General features: G+C 32.9%; 2 protein-coding genes across 5 annotated transcripts in view; one reads left to right on the forward strand and one right to left on the reverse strand.

Annotated features, from left to right (window-relative positions):
- The window catches only part of LOC125063922, a 46,144-nt gene that overhangs the window by 17,797 nt on the left and 2,334 nt on the right, over positions 1–26,013 (reverse strand). The gene's annotated exons all lie outside the window — the stretch shown is intronic.
- LOC125063924 lies at positions 930–25,426 on the forward strand. Of its 3 annotated transcripts, XM_047670626.1 has the most exons (11): positions 930–942; positions 6,475–6,479; positions 20,880–20,995; positions 21,840–21,951; positions 22,638–22,735; positions 22,877–22,987; positions 23,067–23,282; positions 24,003–24,121; positions 24,438–24,534; positions 24,851–25,083; positions 25,168–25,426. In XM_047670626.1, exons 3-11 carry the CDS (start codon positions 20,888–20,890, stop codon positions 25,370–25,372), a joined length of 1,299 nt encoding a protein of 432 aa, XP_047526582.1. In that variant the 5' UTR covers positions 930–942; positions 6,475–6,479; positions 20,880–20,887; the 3' UTR covers positions 25,373–25,426. The 3 variants fall into 3 exon arrangements, with proteins under 3 accessions (XP_047526582.1, XP_047526580.1, XP_047526581.1); XM_047670624.1 differs by lacking the exons at positions 930–942; positions 6,475–6,479 and adding an exon at positions 6,884–7,066; XM_047670625.1 differs by lacking the exons at positions 930–942; positions 6,475–6,479 and adding an exon at positions 15,535–15,662.

The raw sequence follows: 26,013 nt of genomic DNA on the forward strand, positions 1-26,013 counted from the left end.
CTAATGAGTTTATTTGGTTGGACCGATTTGAAAATTTATTTCAGTGTTAGAAGGCCAGTTTATTGAGAAAGGCTATACCACTACCAGACAAAACAGAAGCAAAATCATGTATGAAAGCGTGCGAGCGAAGTCGGAACCAGCAGCTAGTTGTTTATATAACTACTGGGTTTCATGCCTGTTCTTCTTGGTAGAATCTACATTCCAACTGGTGGTAGCTTCACTTAATAAAGTATATTTTGATAAGATTTGATACGATTCTAAGAAGCGGAACTGTAACTTTAATTTCAACTTATAATATCGTTTTGTATGAAACATCTGTAACTCAAATATAACGCGAGTTAAAATGCGAGGAGAAAGTAACTGTTCTTTGTGATCAAAAGAAATGATAAGCGTATTCCTTGTCCATTATGTTTTAAAAAACAAAACACAAGTAGATACAAAATCTTTCACTCATAGGTTATAGGTATTAGTTGTCGTTTTACAATTTAAATGTTCACTTTAGGACCGTTGGCGCAGGTACAGGTGTTTGAAACACGTTGAAAAATGCAAAGTATATGTATTTTAACGAACAGCCTCGCGTCTGACGTGACTCGCGATTAAATTATAGCACCCATTTCAATATGAATAAGCTGCTTTAGTACACGATAAATCAGTGAACTTCGTAATATATTTTGTGAAAGTTATGACAATATGATGGGCTACTCATGCTTGATGCATAATTATTCAAACACACTACGACCGTTATGATAGACGCTATTTTATAATGCATACATATTAGCTGTTATAATATTTTATGAAAATAGAAAATTCACATATGTAAATTAAAATTATAAAATTGAGACAAGAAAATATTATCTGTAATGCATCGATCTCATCGGACGAGTGTAGGGGTATTAGTAGAAAACTTCTTCAAAAGAGGAGAGAAGGGGCTTCCGTCTAGCCGTAAGTATTGATTATAAAAAAAAAGTATATAATGGTAATACACTGAAAACAGTTTCATTCTATTACAAATGTTCACTTCACGCACACAGCAATTAAATACATTTTCAGTTACTTATTAGTAACGGCGAAATATTTGAAAACATCAAAGAAATTAAATACCATTATTATATCTTATCGTGTTTAAAAATTTACATGTCGTGTGAAAGCTATAATTGTTTAAAATTTCTTGCAAACACCGCTTAATCCTTTGTGAAAATCTTATTGAAATATTTAATTAGCATGCATTTGCGAGACACCCAGAAAGTTCGACGCAAACACGAGCCCACTAGACACGTGACACAAGGGGCATAAATGAGGTGAAACGGAATATCGCGGTCACATTCGGACTGATGGATAACGATTACTCAATATTTATCATAAGAAACAAGATGATAATCACTTTCTGTTCGAGTACATCTAACATGCACTACTGTCTACGTAAAGCCTTTAAACAATCAATAGTATATCATTGAAACCGCCAACATTACGGATTTACGTTCACGATGTCGATTTAAAGTACCTTTGATGTAATCAATTACATAGAGAATAAGGGAGTAATAAAAATATCTATAAAACAGTGAATCTCATTACTGAAGCAATTAAGTAGAACAAACACGTCAATCAAGGCGATAGTGGCGCGGATGCGCGCGCGCAGGGCCAAAGGAAAGCTCGTGTTTCTCTTTTTCTACCGGCATTGTCGGAGAGCGGGAGAGATTGATTTACTACTTGTCATGATAATTTATGAATATAACATTTTGCTACATAAGTACTGAGGCCGATAGTAAAATTTCGCATAATAACGTTATCTAGGTAGTAATCGATCATGTCAAAGCATTCGTAGACATAAACAGGCTCGTTGAACCCAGCGAAGTTACATCCGTCCGTTCGAATGATATAAATAAAGAGACACTAAAAGAACAAACAAATTACCATCCGCCACGAATCAATTACTAAACAGGTAGGCAGTACGCATGATAATTAAATCCGACTGGCTGTGTTATTCTAAGAATATGAATAGCTCGCCTCGCATGTAGATCAACTACGAATAAAACCTGTCGCGTTACCCTATAATCGCATGATCGCGATGCAAATGTGACGGCTCGACCGAACTCATCTTCGCAAACGATACCGGTTACGTATACGCATGAATAAACCTTGGCCGGCTTACATCTCGACGGAATCTTTAAGCGCATAACCAAGTTGATTCGTAGGACGCCCACGCAATGCCGTTGTAATTATATTATTTTTTTCCGTCTCGATAGATATTTAAATAAACAATATTTCAAGTTCATTAAATTTATGGCATCGTCGTGCAAACGTGTAAACAACCACGTTTACTTGTTATAAAATTATTAAGACTAACATATAGAATTAACAATATAGTTTTTTCCATACATTGTTATCAATTTACCTTAATTGCTCTTGGCTACATAAAAAGGATTTATATTTATTTACTTTTTTATTACCCCTTATTTACTTTTAATTTTTTAAATAAAATGAATATATTCTTGACTTATGGTCAGAACTCTATCAACGAATCGTATACCTGGCAAATGTGTTGCGTTATTTTTTAAATTTTAATGATCTGTGGGGATAATTGAATACCCGTTTTATTTATTTTTAAACATTAGATATATATTTTCATCGAAAACAATCAAATTTTTATGCACTATAAACATAATTAAACATGTCGGTGGATTCATAATATTTCAAAGGAAACGTGAAACTTTGTATCTTTAGCACGAACCGATAAAACTGAAGTGCGATATCAATCATGAAAGATTCCTTTAATATGGTCTATAAAATATTTATTTATTAGACATACATAAATATTATATACTATTTGTAATGTCATGTTTGTGTATAAATATATATAAGTATATCAAATAAATAACTCAGTTGTAACAATATGAAATAAATACGCACACGATCACACATTTTTTTATACAATATACTTTGGCTTCGATTTTGTTTGGAGGAAATAATAATTTTATTTACTTCTCGATCGCAGCCGCTACTGATCCCAATCTAAACTATCCAGGGATTCGCTCAACACACATAATATTTCATCGAAATCAGTCCAACCGTTTAGAATTTCAGTTACACACACACGTACAGAAGATTTATGTACTTAAAGATGTTGACCGTTCCATTACATTCCATTTTCAAATTTATATTTATTTGAGTTTTTTTTTCGTATCTGCATATTTCTATAACCAGGCAGCATCACAATCGACCCATTAGAATGACTAACATTTATAGTTTAAATCGGAGGTGACGACAGTTAGATCTAGTCTTGTCTGTGGTGAGGACGAATTCAAGGAATGTTCATAATATTTATTAATAGTCATTATAAACTGACAATCACAATTGAAAATAGACATTAGGAATTTGTATCCTTCGTGTGACGCAATGCTGACCAATTAATATAACGAACTAAACGCGATATCACTAGATTTGCAAATTGTCGATACGGATACTGAATACCAAAGTGATACGGTAAGTACTTCGTGACTAATTCAATCGCCTGAATGATAATATCAAATTACATTTCTGTTTTACAACATACCTTTGACTTCGAAATTTTTTTTTTTTAATAGTCTGTTCCTAAATTGTATCGTATTGATTCATATTTGCCTATAATAATTTGCCTTCATTTTAATATTATGAATGTAGATAAATTTTACAAATGAAAATGTATCTTATAGGACAACACGAGTTTTTATAATTTTTTTGTGAGACAGAGTTAGTCTAGTGTAATTTGCTTGTCTTTTACTTGTCATAATCTACTCGATATGAACTAATACTGGTCGGAAATCTTAAGACAATTACTATGAATAAACATATTAACACCATAGACATTAAAGTAAGCTACTTTAAGACGCATTTTATTTACTATTTTAAAATTTTAATATAAATATAAGATTTACGTAAGAACAGTAGCTTTCTAGAACATGATACGTAAAACCGCAAGCAGTCCTAGAAAATAGCGATAAAGTTTAATAGGCTAGTGCCATGTCGCTGGCTGGCAAGGCGGCCAACTAGCAGCATTTAAAATAAATTGATTTATAGAGTATTGGTCACCCGCGAACACCAGACACACTCCGTCAGACGAGTTCGTGAGCGGGTAGTATATCACGGGATTAATGTTAGTTCGGTAACGAGAGACCAATATTCAGCTTGCCCCTAAAATTTAATTGCCTTGTTACGCTTGCATGCGCTTACGCACACGACGCAGATTGGGAACATAAAGAGAGCAGGGCTGGTGTGACTTTGTATCAACACATGCACTTTCATTATATTAATCATGTTAGCAATAACAATGATGTAATAAAAATATACTAATACTACAAAGTATTAACAAAATCATACAAAATATAAACATATATGATATACATACATACATACTCAATGTTAAAACAACGTTACTATCACTAAATCCTTGTCGGATATCTTTATGGAATATAATAAAATTTATTTTAAAAAATATACTGAACAAAACACAAATCATTAGCTATTAAAATTAAAATAAATGCATTCTCCTCTCTACATTGAGATTTTTTTAAACTATTTTCCGGGCGCACTTGTCACGGGAGGGTGTTGAGGTATTAGATAGGAATATGTCGTTTCTGGATCTTAAATAAATAAATAAATATTGGACAACATCACATACATTACTCTGATCCCAATGCAAGTAGCTAACAACATAGAAAACTAATGAACTTTTTCTACATCGACTCGGCCGGGAATCGAACCCGGGACCTCGAAGTGGCGTACCCATGAAAACCGGTGGACACACTACTCGACGACGGAGGTCGTCTTAAATAACGTGTATGCAAAATATCATAACGATCCGTTTAGAATTTCGCGTGTATATTGCTCGTTAGGATAATAAAAATCAACTTTTCGCAAAAATATTTAATCACCTACTTAAGTTGACAACAAAGCCCTCATGTTCGGACAGTGTTTCCTGAAAGTCATAAAACCTGTCGACTTGTGTGGTGGTGCAGCACGCTTCGAAATAATCGAAAATTGTTTATAAGTAGCTAATTGAGATAAGTCGGGAGCGAGCTACTGCGGACACGCGACCGGTTATTTGTTGCTTATTCAATGAAGGACACAGCCATGCCGACTCCTACATCATATCTGAAGTTATTACTGTTATTTATTGTATTTTATATATTTTAATGTTTATCTACACATAATAAAAGCAAAGCAAACACATCATTATGAGTTTTTGAAGACTGACAATACCATACATGTATGATTTTTTTTAACAAAGTCGTTACGGATAAGTTTAATTTAAGAAAAGAAAGACTATTCTGTAAATCTCACTTTTCACTCGCCAAATGTTAAGAAATTACTTTATATTATATTATAATTATATTTAATAGTCAATATGTCTTACGAGTGTGTGTTTAAAGAGTAGCTCTACTGTACAATCTGTCTTCGAACTAATGACGCTAAAACTATTGGACATATTTCACAAAAATTTATTGCGGTGATAGGTTAGATGCTAAATCAATACGCATATAAAACAGTCACGCCAACGAATTTCATTTAAAATTAAGTAATTTAGTGTGTCGATGGAATACATAATGCTACTGGTTCGTTCGAAGATAATTTATTAGGTGTAACAACTTTTACCGCTGATAAAAAAAAATATAGAAAAAAAACGAATGGAGAAAAATCTACTTGGAACGAATACCCTGTTTTCATTAGCGAGAAAAAAGTTAAAATAAAAAAATAAATATATCTATCAAGTCGAGCTCATACTTTGCATGAATGCTTGTACTCATATAAAAATAAGAGGACGTTATAAAGACAGAAAACAAAACACAAGCTTACAATCGTGTATAATTAACATAAAATGAATGAATTGATTTCTATAAGCCATTAATAGATACTTACCTACGTATCAAACATGCCGCCATGGGGCGTAGTTGCAAATTACTCTCGTGTCTTGAACGATTACAACTGTCCGAGAACGTTGCGATTCCTCTTGATGATAGAAAAAGTTACACTACACTATCTACTTACGATCACGACACTCGATCGATAATAGAAAGTCGATTTATGTAACTGAATGAACAGCAGTAATTATATTGATTCTAATGATGTATGATTCATTTAAATAGTTATTAAAATCGACACTGCGTATGCGAGACCAGCATTAGCGTACTCAGTACAGCTTCCAGTACATTATAAGGAACGACGTCATTTCACAGTAAAGTGAGTCCAAACACAAAGATTTCTTCTTTTCTCAATTAGCATCCAATCAAGGGACTCATTTAGTAGAGTCCAATAGACGATTTATGGGCTGCGGACGGCGAACTTTCTCACGCGCTTCATATCCCAGATTCAGCGCATCGCACTTCGCTTTATGGTCGCTACATAGATTATGTTCTATGATAGCTTAAATTTAACGCATTTATAATGCTGGCAATAAATGTAGGAATTTACTTTAAAAAATGTATCAATTTTTACGACAAGACGAGGTAACTTATCATCGTGCATCAAGTTTATTGTAAGTTTCAATTTGATAAACGAAAAAAAAATTGGGTACAAGAAAATCAATCGAGGGAAAATGAATATTTATGATTATAGAAATTCAATATTAAATAATCAATCATTCGCATAATAATTATTAGAAATATGAAACCTTAATGTTAACTAACCGAAACTAGGAATAAGAAAATACAATTAAACAAATGGTGTACTTAAGGCAGTGTAAAGCAGATATCGAATGCCATCTTACGATTTAATAGAAAAGCTATTACTCAGTCAGGAAAAATGCTGAAATAATGAAAGAAGGCTTCCGCGCTGGGGCGGGCGGGGAGATGCGCGTACGCACGGGGCGTGGTCCCAGCGCGCTATTCGCAGCGGCCGCAGCGCCAGAGCCATTTCGGATGCTGCGGCAGCCGCACCTGTCGCTCCGCAAAATACGCAAAATTACCGCGCGCACGCTTACATCGCAAATTAAATATGTAGGAGCATCTTAGTGAAATGATTAGTGAGTGTTTCGTGAAAGTGACTGCAAACACTTAAGGGAAACTGCGACTGCGAATCTCAAGATTAACCCGAGGTTAGTAACATTTATATTTTATCATCTTATCGAAATGCCGCATGTTTGCGTAAGACGCGAAATATTAGCAAATAGATAATACATGCTGTTTTTAATCTAAATAGCGAATATTCGTAAACATCTACGATCAATAAATTCTCATAATTCGAATAGTTTTAAGAAAAAATAGTACGATTAAATTGTTTTCATAGTTACTATAAGAATACCGGTGTATTTACAGAGCTTTGCGTTATACGGGATATAAATACCTTGATTATATTCTAATAGCCAATATATTTACACTTAAGTGTTTTAAGTTATTACAGTCCGCAATTTATAGCGTGTAATTACCCAACGAACAATACATAAATAATAACACGAATACATAATGTTTATATGCATATAAAGTTCTGTAATAAATATATAAAAACTTATATATTGCTAAAACTAAATATAATAAAAGCAATATTAAAATCGCTTTATACCAACTTAATTGAAGTATGTACGAAATATCGATGTGTTAGGCGATCTTCGTGTTTCACTTTTTTAGTTTCATTTTTATTTTATAAAAAATAACAAAATGATTTTTGTATTAAAAAGAAATACATTTTATAGTTTTTCACAAAAAATAACGAACTTATGAGTTGCTTTGTGTTATATATAGATACAATGTATATAATTGTAAACAATCATAAGCTATAACCGACTAATAATTCTTTAAAACAAATGATTGCAAATGTTTACATTTTTTTATACAAATGGCGTCAAATCTATTTTCAAAGTAGGTACTTATAAATTATCTACTATCAGACGACGACCTTCTTGCGTCGCTTTGACCGATTTTACCAACGGTTGCAAGTTCAATTCCTGTCGAATGTACAGGTTATATAAATCGTTACACAGATTTATCTGCTTAGACATCTGTTTCTTAAAGAAAGTCAGTCTCCCAGTCTTGGCTGTTATAACATTGAATATTTTATTGTATTATCATTTACCCCAACAGTGCTATTCTGTAAAAACTAACACCGAAAATTGATTTACGGTGATTACTCTATTTTTATGCGTGTATCCTTTAAATGTATGAAGCCGTAATTTATGTCAATTAGCGTACGAATTAACTTGGTGGTAGGGCTTTGTACAAGCCCGTCTGGGTAGGTACCACCAACTCATCTCATATTCTACCGCCAAATAACAGTACTCTGTACTGTTGTGTTCCGTTTAGAAGGGTGAGTGAGCCAGTGAAATCACAAGAGCAAGGGACATAACATCTTAGTTGCCAACGTTGGTGGCGCATAGGTGATGTAAGGAATGGTTAATACTTCTTACAGCGCCTTTTTCAATGGGCGGTGGTGACCACTTACCATCAGGTGGCCCATACGCTCGTCCGCCAACCGATGCCATAAAATAATATGTTATTATTATAGTCGATGTCGCTTATAATTTACTAACAATATTATCAAATATATTATGATCATGTCCTGCGATGATTGTTGAGTTTTCCCTTACAGAAAAGCTCTGCCGGTAGATAATTGACGTAACATAATAGCTGGTTCGTTTTAAATAGTGAGTGTCAGAAGAAAGAGAATAGAACGAATTAACTAACATTAGTTCAAATACCATCATATACAATTTTCTATAAACAGAATTGATAATGAGTGTTTCTGCTTTTTGCATTTAATTGTTTGACTTAACAGCAATATTAATTAATCTTCAATTATAATTCTATTTTATTGTACATCATATTATAACTAAATAAAATATAACAAAAATAAAACCCAGTCACAAGCTTACGTATACGGGTCCTTGTGGTTTTCTCCTAACAATAAACCGGACATTTCAAGACCACGAAATGTCTTTATATGTCTGGAAAACCGAACTAAAACTGCGTAACTTTTGCGGGGAAAAATTGTTAAGAAGGGCATTATAAGTGGCAACACTTGTCAAGTAGCATCGATGTTTCATATCGGTCAAGGAAACACGCTTACAAACCGTTTATTAATTATTATTATATTATTTTACTGCCACATAAAAATAAATTGGTCATGTTTGCCAAACATTTGCACCAAATTAACGAAAAAAGAAACAATATAATGCATACTTTACCGGATCCTAAAAACGTGAACAATTTACAATATCACCTGCCTTGTCCGACGAAACAGAAGGCGAATTTGTCATTTTATTGTCGTTTCATTGTAGACATGAAACAATGTGGAAGTCTCGCCTTGGAAATCGATTGAGTAATTCTGCAAATATATACGATGCCTTATATTGTAAACAATTTAAATAACCGCTCGCTCTTTTAATATTTTCATGTATTTCAACGTGAACGTGAGAAATAAATGAGCTACTGTAAATCGCCTTGGGTAACCGCAGATCGTGCTCATAATAATCAATCACATGGCGAGTCTGCACCCGTGCAAGCATTACTTCCCATGAATGATCTACATTCCATATCCAGTGCGGGGTCGTAATAGAAAACACGTCCATGACTCGGAGCGAATAATTTCAATTACATTCGTCCGGCATGTGTACTTCGTTTAATAAATTTGAACATTCAGAATAATAGGGAATACTTTGAAGAGGACTTTTTCTTGTTAAGAACCAAAATGGCACAGTGATTCGGGCCGTGATTAGTGAATGAAAGATTGCTGGGTAAAATCTTGGAAGCACTTCCGAATTTTCTCGTACTTAATATATTTCATTTCAATAACACATCGTGCGGTGGCGGCGAAAGAAATCATCATGAAAAAATGGTGTATCCACCTATCTGCATTGAAGCAACGAGGTGAAATAAACTTGATACCGTTGCCCAGCAGCGAGACATTTACGGGCTTTTTTATTTGTTTAAAATAAAAACGTTATCGTTTAAGAATTTTTGAGTCAATTAATTTATTTACCTCCTGTTGGTATATTCACAAGGTGCGGTCGCATCTTGTCTGAATAAATAATTTCTCAGTGGCGGTCCATAAACACACTCACTAGAAGGGGTGTTATTAAATTGGGAGGTATGCATGTCAACGTATGCAAACACGCAACAAGTGGTAGCTCCCGCGTGCCACAAGTGCGTTGTATTTGCTTATCACAAACAAAGCTCCTGACACGTCTCCTAAGACGACACCGATAATATTGCTTATACACAAAAAACTAAGTATTTACGTTACAACACAAATCTACATATTTAACACATAACTATATATGTTCCAAATCCATATATATATCTATGAGACAGTGATAGTAGGATGTGTCATATTTACATTAAAGATAATGAAATTGACAGCTCGATTTGAAAGTAAAAGCTAAAAGTACAATTATGAAAACAAACTCTTTATATTGTATCAGTAATTTCGCTTATATAACACTTCGAAGATATTATAAAGCCCTGTCTAATATTTCTGTGAACAAGTAATATTGTTATCTTAACCTCTTTACTCCGTTCATGTATCAGTTGCGAGATGAGAGAAAGTATTAGCGCACGCATTTCGTAATACGAGATTCCAAAAAGAAAATCTACGTACGAATTGTTTTCATAGATAAAAAATATTTTATATTACAGTGTCATAACGGGAAAAAACAAGATGAAATACTAATTGGTAGGGCTTCATGCAGGCTGGGTTGGTACCACCACTCATCTCTTATTTTACCGCCAAATAGCAATATTTGGTATTGTGTATTCCCTGAGTGATCCAGTGTAAATACAGGCACAATGAACATAACATCTCAGTTATCAAGATCGGTGGCGCCCTGGCGATATATGGGATTGTTAATATCTATGAGTGTTGGTAACCACTTACTGTCAAATGTTTGATACATTTGGCCAACAGAATTGAAATAAAAAAATAACCTTAGGTAATTCCATTAATCAAAATAACACTCATGATAATATCGCTTATTGAATACAAACGAGCTCAAAAGCTGCCATCATTAATCTGAAAATCAAGGTTACACGAGCAATAATCATCTACGGATATAATGCACGAATAAATTAAGCATAATATCTTATACTACGATTCATTACTAAGTGCCAAACCATACATTTAACACGACCATACATGACAATGATATATTGTGGATATTATATCCTTTTAAATATTTTCATTCTGTATAACAAAACACTATTATTATTTTATAATTTATTGCACATCACGTAAACAACGGAGTAATACAAAAACTAATATACATAATAAAAAAAACGATCGTCGACGTTTGGTTAAAGAAATTTAGTAAGAGAGCGAAAAAATATAATTTACGTCATTATGTACCTAAGTAAAAAAGTTAATATTTACACTGAAATTTAACAACATTGATTGTATTTGTATAATATTATACAATTAAACTTATATCTTAAAGGAACAAATAGATATTCAATAATATTTAATATATACGTTACACTTTGCTCACATTTGAATTGACGTAAATACTTCCTATACTACTTATATATATAAGCCAAGGCACCTAGAGGCGTGATTGTAGGGTGTGGAATATGGTCCAAAGGCATCAGAGGGCAATCTTTGGAATGGCCATGTATAAAAATAAAACGCTATAAGCGATGTTTTGCGCCCTATCTTTGGGAATCGTATTATCAGCCAAAATGGCGATGTGAACCGCTGTATAAAACTAGTTGGCTCCATTGGTTTATTATTTGTGAGGCCAGACGATCGAGACTGAAAGGCTCATGGCGAAATATAGCCGAATAAACAATTGTAAAATGAACTCAAAAATTGGGTAGACAGAATGGGCTATCAAATCAAACACAAATTGATTGAACAGCCCATTTAAAATTAAATTGTACTTAATTTTCAATCGGATGATTTTTATCTAAGTATCAATCATTTGAAAATATTGTTGAATTATTATTTAATATGCATTTATAAACGAAATAGAAGTTGCCGCACCTATATACTTTATATTTATCCTTATTAGACTAAATATTTATACTGACATTTTTCAAATTTAAATATAAAAGGTGATATATACTGACTTGCCTTGGCATTCAAGGTACTATGAAGCACTTTTTCTAATATCAATCTGTGCATCCTAAATACTATATACAATTCGTAAACATATTCAGAAACAAAACTTGTAGCCCCATTCGAATATATGAATAAAGCAAAATAATCGAGGTTTCTGCGAAGGCTTGAAACTTTAGCTAAATTTTGGTCATTAGAAAATACATAAAAACTAAAGGAGGCACTCGTTCAATAACTACTATGCAACGTTTAAACAATGGATTCGAAGAATTTCGGTTTTCTTTTTGTATGACAAATGTTAACATTGTTTAAGCTTATGCATATTGGTGTGATGACCTCGGACACGGAATTTTAACGACTGTCTATAAAATTTATGCACACGAAATAACTTGAGAGTCTCATAACAAAATAATTTGCACGTATAATTTAAATTTACAACATAAAAGCTTGGGACTGCTTTCGTAGTTTAATTAAACAAACGTATAATTATGCTAATCAAGTTGTTGTAAATAATAAATCTATCAATATTAATAGAAATGATTGTTTATTTGTCCTCTGTGCGTAACAACACCACAGATCCGATCGCGATAAAAAAATTGCAGAGTTACCCTGTGTACGACCGGGATTATTCCTAGTTTAAAAAACATGCTTGTTTTTCCTTTTTATGTTTATGTATATTATCCAATACAAACGTTTTATGAACACTTATATTTATTATAAAAATGTATATATGTAAATAAAGTTGTGTTTAAATTTTGCAAACAAACTTATGTCCCAGCTATCATCGGACGTCGTTGGAGCATCGAATATGTATTCACCGTAGTACAAGCTAATAGTTTTCCTTCTAATTCTAAAAGAATGTAACTTGAAATGAGACCGATTGTAACATGCATTGCATTCCAAACAGCACAGGCTTATAGGCTGCGACACTGACCACTTAAATTTTAGGCCACATTGTCCGTTTTTGTATTATCTTTAATGTGATATTGTTTAAAAGGAAATATTATAGTAGCATAAAGCTTTACGGAGACGTTGAACCTAACGTGTCTTCATTTGACATGTCATCTATGAATCAGTTTCAAACTACTTCTCTTCCTTTAGTAATAATGTACACAATGACGTAAGTGCCATTTAGATTTTTTGTTGTCATATTAATGGAAGCCCGGTTTTACTACCAATAAACCTCTAAATATTATAACATTATAAAAGGTAGACTAATAAATTCTATATGAAGCTTGTTTTGTGATAGACACGTATCTCATTTTTAAAACAAAGCGAACTTATTATTATTTTATTAGTCAAGGAAACAAACAATGAGGCTACTAAAATAATGATGAATAGTTATTTAACAAATTAGGTAGGCACCTAACCTAACTTAGGGATAAATCTTTAATTATTAATAATTATCTCGTATGTTTAATTATTAACAGAACAAAATATAAACATTAAAGCGAATTTTAATAACTCAATTTTCAAATTATTGTTTATAATCAGCTGTGTTATTTATATTTGCATTAAAATTCCATGAAAATGATTATCAAAATATATGTTTAATAGAACGTGATTAAATTTAATTCTTGTAATTTGTTTGACAAGTTATTCAGATTTATTAAAATACCTGCCTAACGAGAACACGAAACAACAGCAGGTAACTCAGACGAATTCTTAAACTATGTTGTAGACGACGTTAGTTAATATATTAGTAACGTCAAGATACCAACGCTGTCGCCACATATATGTTGCTGAGCAGTTAAAAAGTTGTTCTAATTAAACATTATGTAGTCAACGCTGTAGAGATTATCATAATATGAGATTTGCTGCCAAAACAGGTTGCTAACCAAATAAAATTTTGATATAAGACGTTTATAAAATAAAAATCGTTACCATTATTATTTAAATCGTTTAAACTAAATCTATAACAATGAGATTAAGATCCCTAAACCGAAGATCGATAAACAAAGTTTTCTCTTAAAATTGATATGAATGAAGTACCTACCGGCTGTTAAATAACAATTCATCTTATTTAAAAAAAAAAAAACTTAAAAAGAGGACCTTTACTGTAAGTAATATTTTGTGAGCGCCTAGGGCCGACACGCAATTTATGCGTATTCGGGTTCTATTAATAATTTGTGTGGGACCACTTTCCTTCGAGGTATTTATCTAGCACGATATTACGTGTTTACTAATAAACATTATAATTGAAACAAATGTAAAGCTGTATAGTTAAGCGATAAGATCACACATATTATTGAACAAACTTAAATCGTCGGTTTAATAACATACTATGCCAGGGTTTTACTCATTGTAAAACGCTTTAGAAAGTTTTTTAACGTTGCATCTTTTCGTCACATCTTTGTAGTATTCTATTTTAATCTTTTTTAGTCAATATTTATTTTTCTGTCGTTATGTGTGAGCTCATCTTGAAACTAATGTCCCCTGACCGAATTTCGACCACTAATCTCGGAGAGTATCAAACCAAGACATATTTTAGTTAGCAAGTTTGAGTTAACATAAGTGCATCTCTATTCGCTCTTGTAGCCCGATTGGACGGCGATCTAATACGATCATAAACAGATCAGGAGCAGGACTAACGGGTTTACATGTAAGGCACGGGACTATAACACTGCTAACTTCCTAGTTGGAGACTGTTACTGTAATTTTTATGACAGAAAATCCAAACAATTTATGTTGTTCCGATACAACATTTGAACGTCAACGATTCTTCGTGCTTCTCAGCTAGCTATTGGGCACCCAGACAATTTACGAGGTTAGTCACGATCCTAAAGAACATCATTTCATGATATCATAAAGCTAATCTGTTTTTTTTTTAATAGCGTCATGATGCTAACAACATAAACCGCAAAGTACAGTTAATGCAAAACCTTAGCAATAACGTTTAAACAAAAAAGAAACCTCGTGCAAATTTTAATCGCCCTAGTTGCTTTTTTTCATATGGTTAAAATTCTAAAAAAACCATCAAAAAATGTTAAAACTTTTCTCTTGTCTATTGTCCATTAGAGAGTTTTTGTTACGATATCCTGCGGTAGCTTGACTGTGGTTTAAATGTGGGCCTACAAAAAATGTTAATGATTTAACACGAATCGAAGGATTGTAAATTCTCATTTTTATTTTTACTAGAGTACATTCTCACTAATATTATAAGTGGGTTCTTTTTATTGAACATTTTTTGGGTGGATTACGAATATTTTAGCTTTATCTAATTATAGCAAAATTTAACAATGTTATGGCACAATGAAAGTATTTTGTAACAAAGGTGAGGTTATCTTTAGTACTTCTGGTCAATTGGCGACCGGCTCCCGCCGCCGCGCAGTCTGTCGCGATCATGTAACCCACTTTCGCACACCTCAACCAGTTGACAACTAGCAATCAGTAATGTGCGCGATATAAACAATACTATTGAGTAAAAAATAATACTTAAATTTTTTAAGTAGCAAACAAAATAATCCAATCTCCAGTCTTTGACTGATAACGAAAAATTCGCAGATATTTGAACTCGAGCGAAAGGTGATTCACCTATTCAGTAGAAAATCAAAAGGAGGGCGAACAGCGACACGACCTAAGGCAAGCAGATAACGCGATCTAGGAGAATTCTTACCTATCTCCATAGGTATATATCAACGACGCTCATAGTAAGTATGTATGTCAATATTGCGGGAACAAACAAAGTGTGCACACATTATGCAGAGAATAAAAATGTTGAAATTGCGCTAATTATTTCGTATTATAGATTACGCATGAAGAGAATACCTACAATTTTTTATTTTTTTTGTATTTAGACGGTAATCAAACATTCATTCTTAAGGAGCTTTATTCTCAGAACCTTTAAATAATTTAGATAATAAACAGTTTTATTAGATTTCTTTAATCTCAACTATTATCAAATAGCAAGTAAGGTGTTGGGAACATAAAGCAAATTTATAATCAGCTACCCGACGACATTCCACGAAGCGTACTAACTATTGCCTGCGCCAGACTGCAAGTGAACTCCGTAATTTGCCCGTTGTTCAATGCGAGCTTTGAAGTAGCTAATGGTCTTAAGGGTTAAAGTTTTAACTGTATCTCTGACCTAATTCTGTACCATCACTTCAACTTGTAAAAAGCCTATTATGATGTTAATGCCGAATTCAAAGGACTTACCGAGTTCCTATGCGACATAATCTGCTGTTTATCTTTATTAATATCTACGACCTCCATAAAGTTGAGGTAGTCATCGGGCGGAGCACTCGAATAAGATTATAAATTTCAAAGGATCTTACTGATGACTGTTGCTCTGACTTATGACAAATACGTCTAGTTTTATACAAAGATTATTAAAATAAAAAAGTTTCAATCAATTTTTTATACAAACAAGTAATAATTTTAAATTTAGTCCCTCGAAATACTAAACTGCATGTCATGGTATTATTTAGAAAAAACTAATTGTGTTACCTTCCGTTTCAAGGCTTTAATTTGAAAACGGAAGCTTCGTGACTTGGCACTTAAAATTAAATTAATACTTATTTTATTTCGAACGTCAAACTGAATTAAATTTGTGCCTACAGGTATATTTGTATAGACAAATGATAAATTCAACGGAGAATATAGCGAGGCTTAGGAATAAACGTGATCTCACCAGGAAGCTCTTACATACAATAGGACAAGGGAAGGACGGAAAGGCCAACGACTTCTCTTAAAAACAAACAAGAGTCCTTCTAAAAGAATTGGACTCAGTTTTGTGTATATATACATATTTTTATTTATGTTATGTACTTTTTAACTATAATTAAAAAAAATATATAATTTGACAATATTCACACGTTTAAAAAATCAATATATGTCAATTGACCAAAAATTCATAATTTTTACATGCAATAATACTTTTACACACTAAACTATAAAATAAGCTTTTTGACGATTTTATTATTTTTGATTAAAACAAAAAATAAGACAAGCGTCCGGCATTTTTTTTTTCGGCGTAAACGTAAAAGGGCTATTATCGCATTCAACCAACATTCCAATTACCAAATGTTAAAATACACAAATTGGTCAACTCAATTATATTAAGAACGGGTTCTCTAATAAGATTAATAGGGAAGTTCTAGCACCTGGAAGTGCGTTTTAGTCGCGTTGGCTCGTCTCCAGTTCTACTGAACTTTGACAAGCGGCCGCTGTAAATTGCTGTTCTACATATCAAATCTCATCAGACTATATGACTATGTGCAACGACTGTCTTAAGACTCATTTCCAAGCCAAATTTAAAGCAAATATTTTTTTTCTTATTGTCATTCGCTACATGATGGTTTAGTTTTAGTTAAATTTCGCCGAAAACCTGCCCCTGTGCGTGCATCGTATACTTGTATTGCAAGTTTAAAGCACGTGGAGGTCGTCGTACTTAAAACGAATACATTCCTTTCCCTTTCTGAATTATTGAACTCTTGTTACAAAAATAAAATAGTATTTTTCTTTTCATTTAATAAACAATATTTCTTCACTAGTGATAAACATACTGACATATCTAACGAAATACCTATAGAGGAAATTAAGACGGATTGCTTTCGTTATCGATTTTTGAGTATGCGGGCTTCTGAGTATGAACGACGAAGCATTTATCCTCATTAAACATTACTACGGTGTCTATATTTACGCATCGTTAGATAGTTTAGCTGTCGCTTTTAGATTTCTTTTAATCCACAAGTAAATCAGTCGTGTGCTACGTGTGATCGAAGATCAATTAACAGAAGTGAAACGAATCGCAGAGTAGCTCACCATAACTAACAAAATTACGCCGGTTCTTAATCGAGCCCAACTACGTTGGCAACATGTTCTTATAATTATTTATTTCGCTTAATAATATACTGGCAAAATACATAATGCGTAATAATATATTCGCTAACCTGATAAATTGGTGCTTAAGACTTGCGAAATTTCTTGATAATAGCGGTATTTAAAATAAGCATAATAATTAAAAGTGAAATCTTACATGTAAACAATGTTGCGGCTCCACGTTTAGAAATGATTTAATCAGGAAATATGACCGACGTTGTTATAAAGAGACGTTTTAGGATTGTGCAATGAGGCTCATGTCAGCAGACACACGGGCCTGACTGAACTGAAAGGTTGACCTCGGTCGTGTGTGGGCGCATTCGACAATGATAATCCAACCCGGGGTCCACGAACTGCACCGGAATGCAAATAAATAGATGCACATAAGCAGGACGAGAGAGCACACCTGCCGGTGATCGGTGGAATAAACAATGCTTGTCAACACGCGCCACGAATAATGGAACGCGTCGTGCGTCTAGTCACGATTAAGTGAGCTTTTCTTCCGGATCCGTCTATTGATCTTGAGAACGAAGCTATAAAATCTATCTTCGTTTTAAATATTTGTAAATGATTGATCTCGATTAGCTTTCGCAATCGTCTTCATACTTAAGTAAGTGAACTACTTAAAAGCCATAAAACACAGTGAAGATGATACTGCATAAAATTGTATAGGCATATTTAGATTGCTATAACATGGTAGTAGTAGTAAGAATCAGTACCGATATAATATTTATTTCACTTTCGAAGATCTCATTCAAGAGATACGAGTGTTTTGTTTCTTATGATATTCAAACAAAGAGAAGAGTTTCAGTATAAACAAGGATCATTGAGGATACAAAGCAGAAACGATAATAAATGGGTTTATGTTAGCCTGGAAATACTTTACTCTAAACTTGAATGGAGATTCTCGTGTTTTATCACGTGAATAAAGTAATCCTTCTTGCTCTAAGACAGTCTATTATAAGACCTCTTTATCTCATACCATAATAAATTAGTACTTATAGAAAATACTTAGTCTACTCAAATCGCACTTACATTTTTAATGAATGCGTTCATGTTACACAATGGTTGGGTATATTCATTGTTGAAAATTGGTAGACGGACAGGTAAATACTAAATGATATAAATATTGGCGTCGTAAAAAATATTAATTATAACACTAGCTTAGATATAATATCGCTGGTGCCTGTAATACCCAGACTCCTTACCCTTTGAACCAAAATACAAAAACACTAAGTATTGCTGTTTGGATGGTAGAATACATGGATGGTACCTGCCTAGACGGACTTGTATAAAGATTCAAAGTGAGAAAGGCTTATATTTAAATAAACGACAAACTTAACGATAGCTCTGACGTCGGTCGTCAGAACATTTAATTGTTACATGTTGATGATGACGAGTTCTTCCGATGCGTATTATAATTTCAATCAAATTCATTTTGATTAGAAGATTACACACATTTCTTAATCAAATTGATTTTATTTAATTATAATTGGGAGGCAAACGAAGAAACAATCGGATGGTATGTGGTCACAATAATTAAATATTAACTATTAATTCAGTGGACATTGCGCCGTCAGACCTGAGAACTAAGATATTATGACTAGGGCTTGTAACACTGACCCACCTATAACCTATACACGATTATGAAGTATTGTTGTTTGATTATAGAATAAATGATTCGGTGAAACTACGAGAGAACTTTATCGTGGCGATATTAAATTTTCTCCGTGTTAGTTATCTTCTTGTATAACGTAATCAAGTTATAACGTGGAATATATTATTTTAACGAGTTCCCAATTACGATAGGACTATATAAGTTGAACTTAGTTCGAACTTCAGATCCATGATATATAGTCGTTATGTAGAATCAAAAATTAAAAAATAGGTGTATTAATTGAAGAATAATTTCACCTGGATTCTTGGTGATACAAAACTCTTTGGTCTATTAAGACTTAATAAAATCAATAAGCGAAATGTTCTCTTATTGATTTTATTGATACTCCAATATAAAAGTATCTGATTTTTGCAACTATCTCGTTATTGTAATAGCTAGCAAAGAAAGCTGCAGGTCGCGAGACTATTGCCAATACAATACGGACAATAAATGAGTTTATTTTGTTGAAAAAAATCTCAAAAATATCACAGTGTTTGTAAATTGGCACTTATAACACACCCGTGCCTCGGAAAGCACCTGAAGTCTTGCGCAACAAATCTCATCGTACATGTAAAAGAGTAGGAGTGCACGTGATTTTGCGCAAACACTTATGATCTCTTCTTCGATCAGCTAGTCTCATTGGTCGCCGACGGAGAAATCCATCAGGAGATAATCACCATCATCAAATCAAAAACTCTTTCATATTTTTTATAAATAATTTGCGCATATTTAAATAGAACACTATCGTTCTTGTATGATATACGAAGTCTGATAAAACGTAGAGTCTATACATCTATTACATCTTGATTAGAACTTGATAAATTAATTGTGTTACTGTTATAAGCTGCTTTAATCGTTTGATTGTTTATTTATAATTAACTACTTCAGTGCAGGAAAAAGCCTTATCTTAGCGATTGGAATTTAATCTAAAGTTACGATCAGATTTAAAACCACTATAGGACCTATATCTTTATATTTATATGTCATTGAGTTATCGTCCGATCATATTTACTAACATTTGATTATTTAAAACTTATCTTATATTTGAATGAACATTACATATTAGTGAATCTATCAACATTTTAATTAAAAAAAATTTAATTCTGAATTTTCGCTCTTTCGCAAATATTACTTCAATATAATACAGAGCAAGAATATAATCACAAATTAAAAAAAAAAAAATTGAGAGCTGCATATTGCTTGGTTTCCTGTTAAGGACAAAATTTGAATTAATTCCAATTTCTAGCATAAAATAAATTTAGTACGTGAAAAATTAGTTCTGCGACTGCGATTTATAAACACGTATTCCACTAGCCCATCCCGAGCGTTCACTGATAGAGAAATTATAATTTCTCTCTAAACGCATGTTATTCGGTTATGATTACAGGCGGGGCGATGTTAAGTGTGATTGTGGCGGCGCTTGCGTGCCTTTGGCTGGCACGCGCCTCGCCGGCTGAGTCGCACAGTCTACGTTCCAACGCACTCAATACGTATACCCCTAAGGTAAGAGTAATTGCTAGATAATGACTAGTTGTTTTCTTAGGTACGAACGCAAGTTATCAAACAATGCGTTACTAAAAAGAAATAACTTCAGGCAATTTATTTCTAAAACAAAAGAATGCTGATTAAAATATATATATTTAAATACCAGCAGTAGTAGTTTTAAAAAAAAAAACATATTTGCCATTTCAACAATTCCTTACATTGCTGAGATGTGATATCTTTTTTGCCGTAGTGACACTGGCTTACTATAATGCAAACCGGAACACAACTATCCTAAGTATTGCTGGTTGGCGGTAGAATATATGACGACTGGCAGCCTTGGGTAGCAAAAACTTGTGAAAATTTAGTTGGAGTGTTTACAGGATATTTCCATAAATGTACATACAAATAAATTTTTCAACAATTTAATTTAGACAATTATGTAATTTCGAGAGATTTATAAATAAATAAAACAAACGCAAGCAGCACTAAGAAAACCTGCATAGAACGCGCAATTTGTAATAACGCGTATTGATAGCTAGTTGGAACCGTTAAAAGGTCACTTGGCGTTATAAATTACTGTTGTTTATAATAATATAATATATATATTACTATTGTATATATTTAAAAAAAAAAAACTCGTAAATGTAACCTCACTTTGTCAAAGAAGACATACACTTAATATTAAGTATTATGTTTATATGTGTATATGCTTATGGAAGAGACACATTAATTATCATCCTAAGTCTATAAGAAATTGAATCTTAAATCTTCAAGCCATAATAGAAGTTAAGAAATATTATTATAAAAGATCGCATCAAATAAATTTAAAGCTTACTCACGATTTTGTTTTTGTGTTTTTTAGGATTTGAGTATAATTCTAGCGAATATAGACGAGCGACTGCGTGTGTTAGACACCATAACCGCAGTTCAAGTGAAACAAGCGCGACGTTTGGACGTAATACAAGATAAACTTGGTAAATAAACTAAACTATATAATATGCAACTATATATATACGTTACAATTACGGCTTAGCGGATAAATTAAGGGGTTAATAATTAAACAATAATCTCTTCTTCTTTCAAATGCCAAATCAATGACAAAAAGAGAGGGTTCAGTGTTTTACTAAACTCCCGCTAAGCAGTTTTATAAGCTAAGTTCTAAAAGCTATTTATTATGATGTCATAATTAAAATAAGGTAGAAATAATTATTTACCTACATTTTAATCATTACCTAGTATGTCGAAATACGATATTTTTTGCGTGCCAATCTTCTATTAGAATACTTCCTTAACATAAAGACGTGACAATATGAACATTAAGAAACAAAATTAAATATGCTTTGACTAAAAATGCCCATTCATAATCGTTACGTGTACATGAATTGTAGTTGGCTAACATTTAAACATCACCTGTACAAAGCACAACATGAATGAATATCGTATTTGAAGTCCCGACCTAAATTACATCTGTTTGGTCTCAAAACCGGCGTACGTATACAACGATGAGTCACGACATCCTTATTCTGTCATATCCTATTTTAGAATCCGCACTTTATGTCAACTTTCGCAATATTGCTTACATTTATCATTCACAATTGAACAAATAGGGGCATCGTTTAATCAATTGCTAGGCGAATGATCTATTTATTGTGACTTTTAGACCGCCTGGAAACCACGCTGTCTTTGAAACTTGAAAGGGCACAGTTGGCTGCAGAGAGACTAGAACACAGACTTCACATGCTACAGACGAGTGTACAGGTTTGTGGCATTGCTATTTTATACTAAAATCTTATGTATCTTACAAATGCGAGAGAGAATTTGTTTATTTGTTGCACTTTTAAGCCATAGTTACACAACCGATGTTCACAAATCTTAAATTATAATATATATTTGTTTTAGACTTCAATCAAAGAGAGCAGTGACAAAATAGAAAAGAGCCAGGCGAAAATTACCGAGGTCGCCAAAAATTTAACGAATCAAATTAACTCGCACACCCATTTACTGGAAAAAGTAAGTAACTCGATGCACCCATTATAATATATTCTTTGCGAAAGCTTAAAGCTACTTAGAATTCATTCAACACGTTTAGGTGAGTGGTGCCTATGCGGACACGTGGCGTCGCGGCCTTCTGATAGAGTCCTTGGTTCGAGACGGAATGTCATTGGTGAACGTGACGAGACGGGAGCTCGCCGACGGCCTGCGGGCGCTTGCGAGGCGACATAGAGACGCACGTCTTACGTCTGTAGACGTTGAAGCAACATTTTCAAAGCGTCTTGAAGATAACACTAATAAAATAGACATGAAGGTAAGCTATAGTGACCTCGAGTATCATATTCAACTACCCTCACAAAAGGCTTATACAAGTTCTGTATATTTTGTATGTACAAGCCCCAAGTACATTTTTTTTTTAAGAATTACATTGATGATTGTGTTTTGAAATAGCAACCATTTCATATTTAATCATTCAACGCTGCCGTTTGATTCGGATCACAATATTGCATGACGTATAGAGCTTTGCATGGCTAATAAGTCTGAGCAACGACTCGTAAGCTTACAGACATGAACGCTAAACATACACTCGGTATAACGAGTTTCGACAGTAAAATTAGCAATAGATATTAATGTTAAATACATACGTTTAATATATTGATATTCGTTTAATTAATTATCAATTCGTTGGTCGATGGAATTCATATCTTTACTAGAAAAAAAATACCTTACCGCATTACACTATCCAAGCGGTAAAACATAGTTATGTAGATTTATTTATTTAATCAGAAATTGACACTATCAATTTAACACTGAGCGCATAAAATAACAATTTTAACGGGATCCATTAATCGCGGTGGTATACCATTTTGGGTGTAAACAACATTTGAATTATGATTACAATAACAGACACCACACAACAACAGTTATGCCAATTAAAATTTCATGCTATTCAATCGATTTATCCAAATAATTAAAAATATAATAAATGTGCTATTGTTACGTCAGTTTTATTGTTACGCTTTTTTTATTTCAGATGCAAGAAGTTTTAGACGCTCAAAAGCACTTTGTTGATTCCTGTCAACGAGTTCAACTCGACGATCCGACGCATGTAGCTGATGTGCTGGACAAATTAATCGATTCCCTCATTAACAAGTATGTTTATTCTAATGGCAGGAGTACTAACGACAACAAACTTTTGATTTAGTTGTTTTATACTATTTCCTAATATAACTCCTAAAAAGTCCGTGATTAATATATCTTTATATATAAAAATACACCTGTATAAAAAATAATTATATCGTTTCAAGTTTCATACTTCTTACTCGCATGTTAACCTACGTGGGAATACTTAAAACAATGGCACTGTAAAAATGGTTCAATTGTTCATGTAAACTCATCAATAAATCAGAATTACATACAAAACATTACGACTAAATTAATATTGATATGATATTTATTACCATTTCAGAACAGCGTCAACATTTCGGGAATTACAAAACATTCAAGTAACAATGAGAAACCATGACAATAAAGTTATGAAAATATTAAGCAATCGCCCAACACAAGTTAGTATAAGTGATATTTTTGTTCTGTATTTCGTTTTTTTAATTTACAATAGGATGTCACTTGATTTATGTCACGTGCAAATGTGCTAAAGAGTAACAAATGTCCATCCTCACAAACTTCACTCTTTTCTTCATTCGTATGTTGAGCATTAAAATATTTAAGTAAATAAATAAACTTTCGCATTTATAATATTAGTAGGAATTCTTGCATCGATGCTGAAAAACCTATTACAAACCAAATGGACAATTACTCCGGCTGAGAACTCCTGCAAATATTCTTTTAAATACTAAAACTATGAAATTTTCAATGTTACAGATGGACATTCCATGCAAACGTCTCGAAAATCTGTTCCGAAACACGACACATACTACTTTTAATGAGAAAGAATTACAACAACTGACTGAGAAATTCATTGGATTGACGAATAGAGCTGATGCAGCTTTACAGCGATTGGAGGTTCGTCTGACTGACGACACGGAAGAGCACGAGCCAGATTCTGACGTGACTGACGCCGCAGATCGACTATTTCAACAACTCAAAGGAATCAAGTATGAAAATATCACAGAGGACTTATGATAAACGAATAGACATTTATGATTTATTAAATTATGTTATTTACTTATTTATTTCAGAAATGAACACAGCGATGAAGATTACGATTTGGAAGACGGAGATCCCAGCTATTTTGATAATAGTATGAATGATTTTATGGACGAAGATCAAGAGGTTCTAAGCCATAGATCAAATAAAGCTAGATATACAAATACAGACAGCACTCCTTCTAAGCCGCACCGAAGACATCTGCACAAACATCCATATGATCGGGGCCCTTTGTAATACATATTCATAAAAAATAACTTTTAAGATTATTAAACATTATAAATATTATTGCCAGCTTTTTCCCTTTATTATTCCTTTTATATAAACACCGTGAAGTGAAGAGTGTAATAGTGCACACGTATCAGCCAAAAATGCCTAATTATACTACTGGATATAGAAGCTAAACTTTTATATACAATAATCTTATAAATTAATAGCGTAAGCCGATTCCAGTGATTGAGGGTCGATAGCTGCACATAAAAAGTCGGTTATGGTCTCATTTTGAAGAACTCTAGCCGTAGGTGTGCAGAAAAATAAAGAGGATTCTAATTACAATTTATTAAATTTATTCGAATTAATTTTAGAAAGTGGAAAAGTGTAGCTGGCCGGTTAAAGAGCGGTACTAGCTGTACGGCTGCATAAGGAAAAATGAAAAAAATATGTTTTGAATTAATAAATATACATAAAAAAAATCATTTAAATAAGGTTCAACATTTTGGTGCCGAATGTAAATAAGTAACTTGCAGTTTACAATGAAATGAAATCAAAACAAAAACTCATATATATTGAAATTCCTAATCTTTTGAATAAACGCAAAGTTTCGCGGGCGACCCACTAATATTATGTAAGTAACACGAATAGTATACAAAAATATTTAA

The sequence above is a fragment of the Vanessa atalanta genome, chromosome 5, assembly GCF_905147765.1.
Source record: "Vanessa atalanta chromosome 5, ilVanAtal1.2, whole genome shotgun sequence".
Lineage (NCBI taxonomy): Eukaryota > Metazoa > Arthropoda > Insecta > Lepidoptera > Nymphalidae > Vanessa > Vanessa atalanta.

Coding starts and splice junctions, on each gene's coding strand:
- LOC125063924 (XM_047670626.1), top strand. CDS start 20,888: ATGTTAAGTGTGATTGTGGCGGCGCTTGCGTGCCTTTGGCTGGCACGC. Junction 23,283..24,002: donor CTAATAAAATAGACATGAAG/GTAAGCTATAGT, acceptor TTTTTATTTCAG/ATGCAAGAAGTTTTAGACGC. Junction 24,535..24,850: donor TAAGCAATCGCCCAACACAA/GTTAGTATAAGT, acceptor TCAATGTTACAG/ATGGACATTCCATGCAAACG.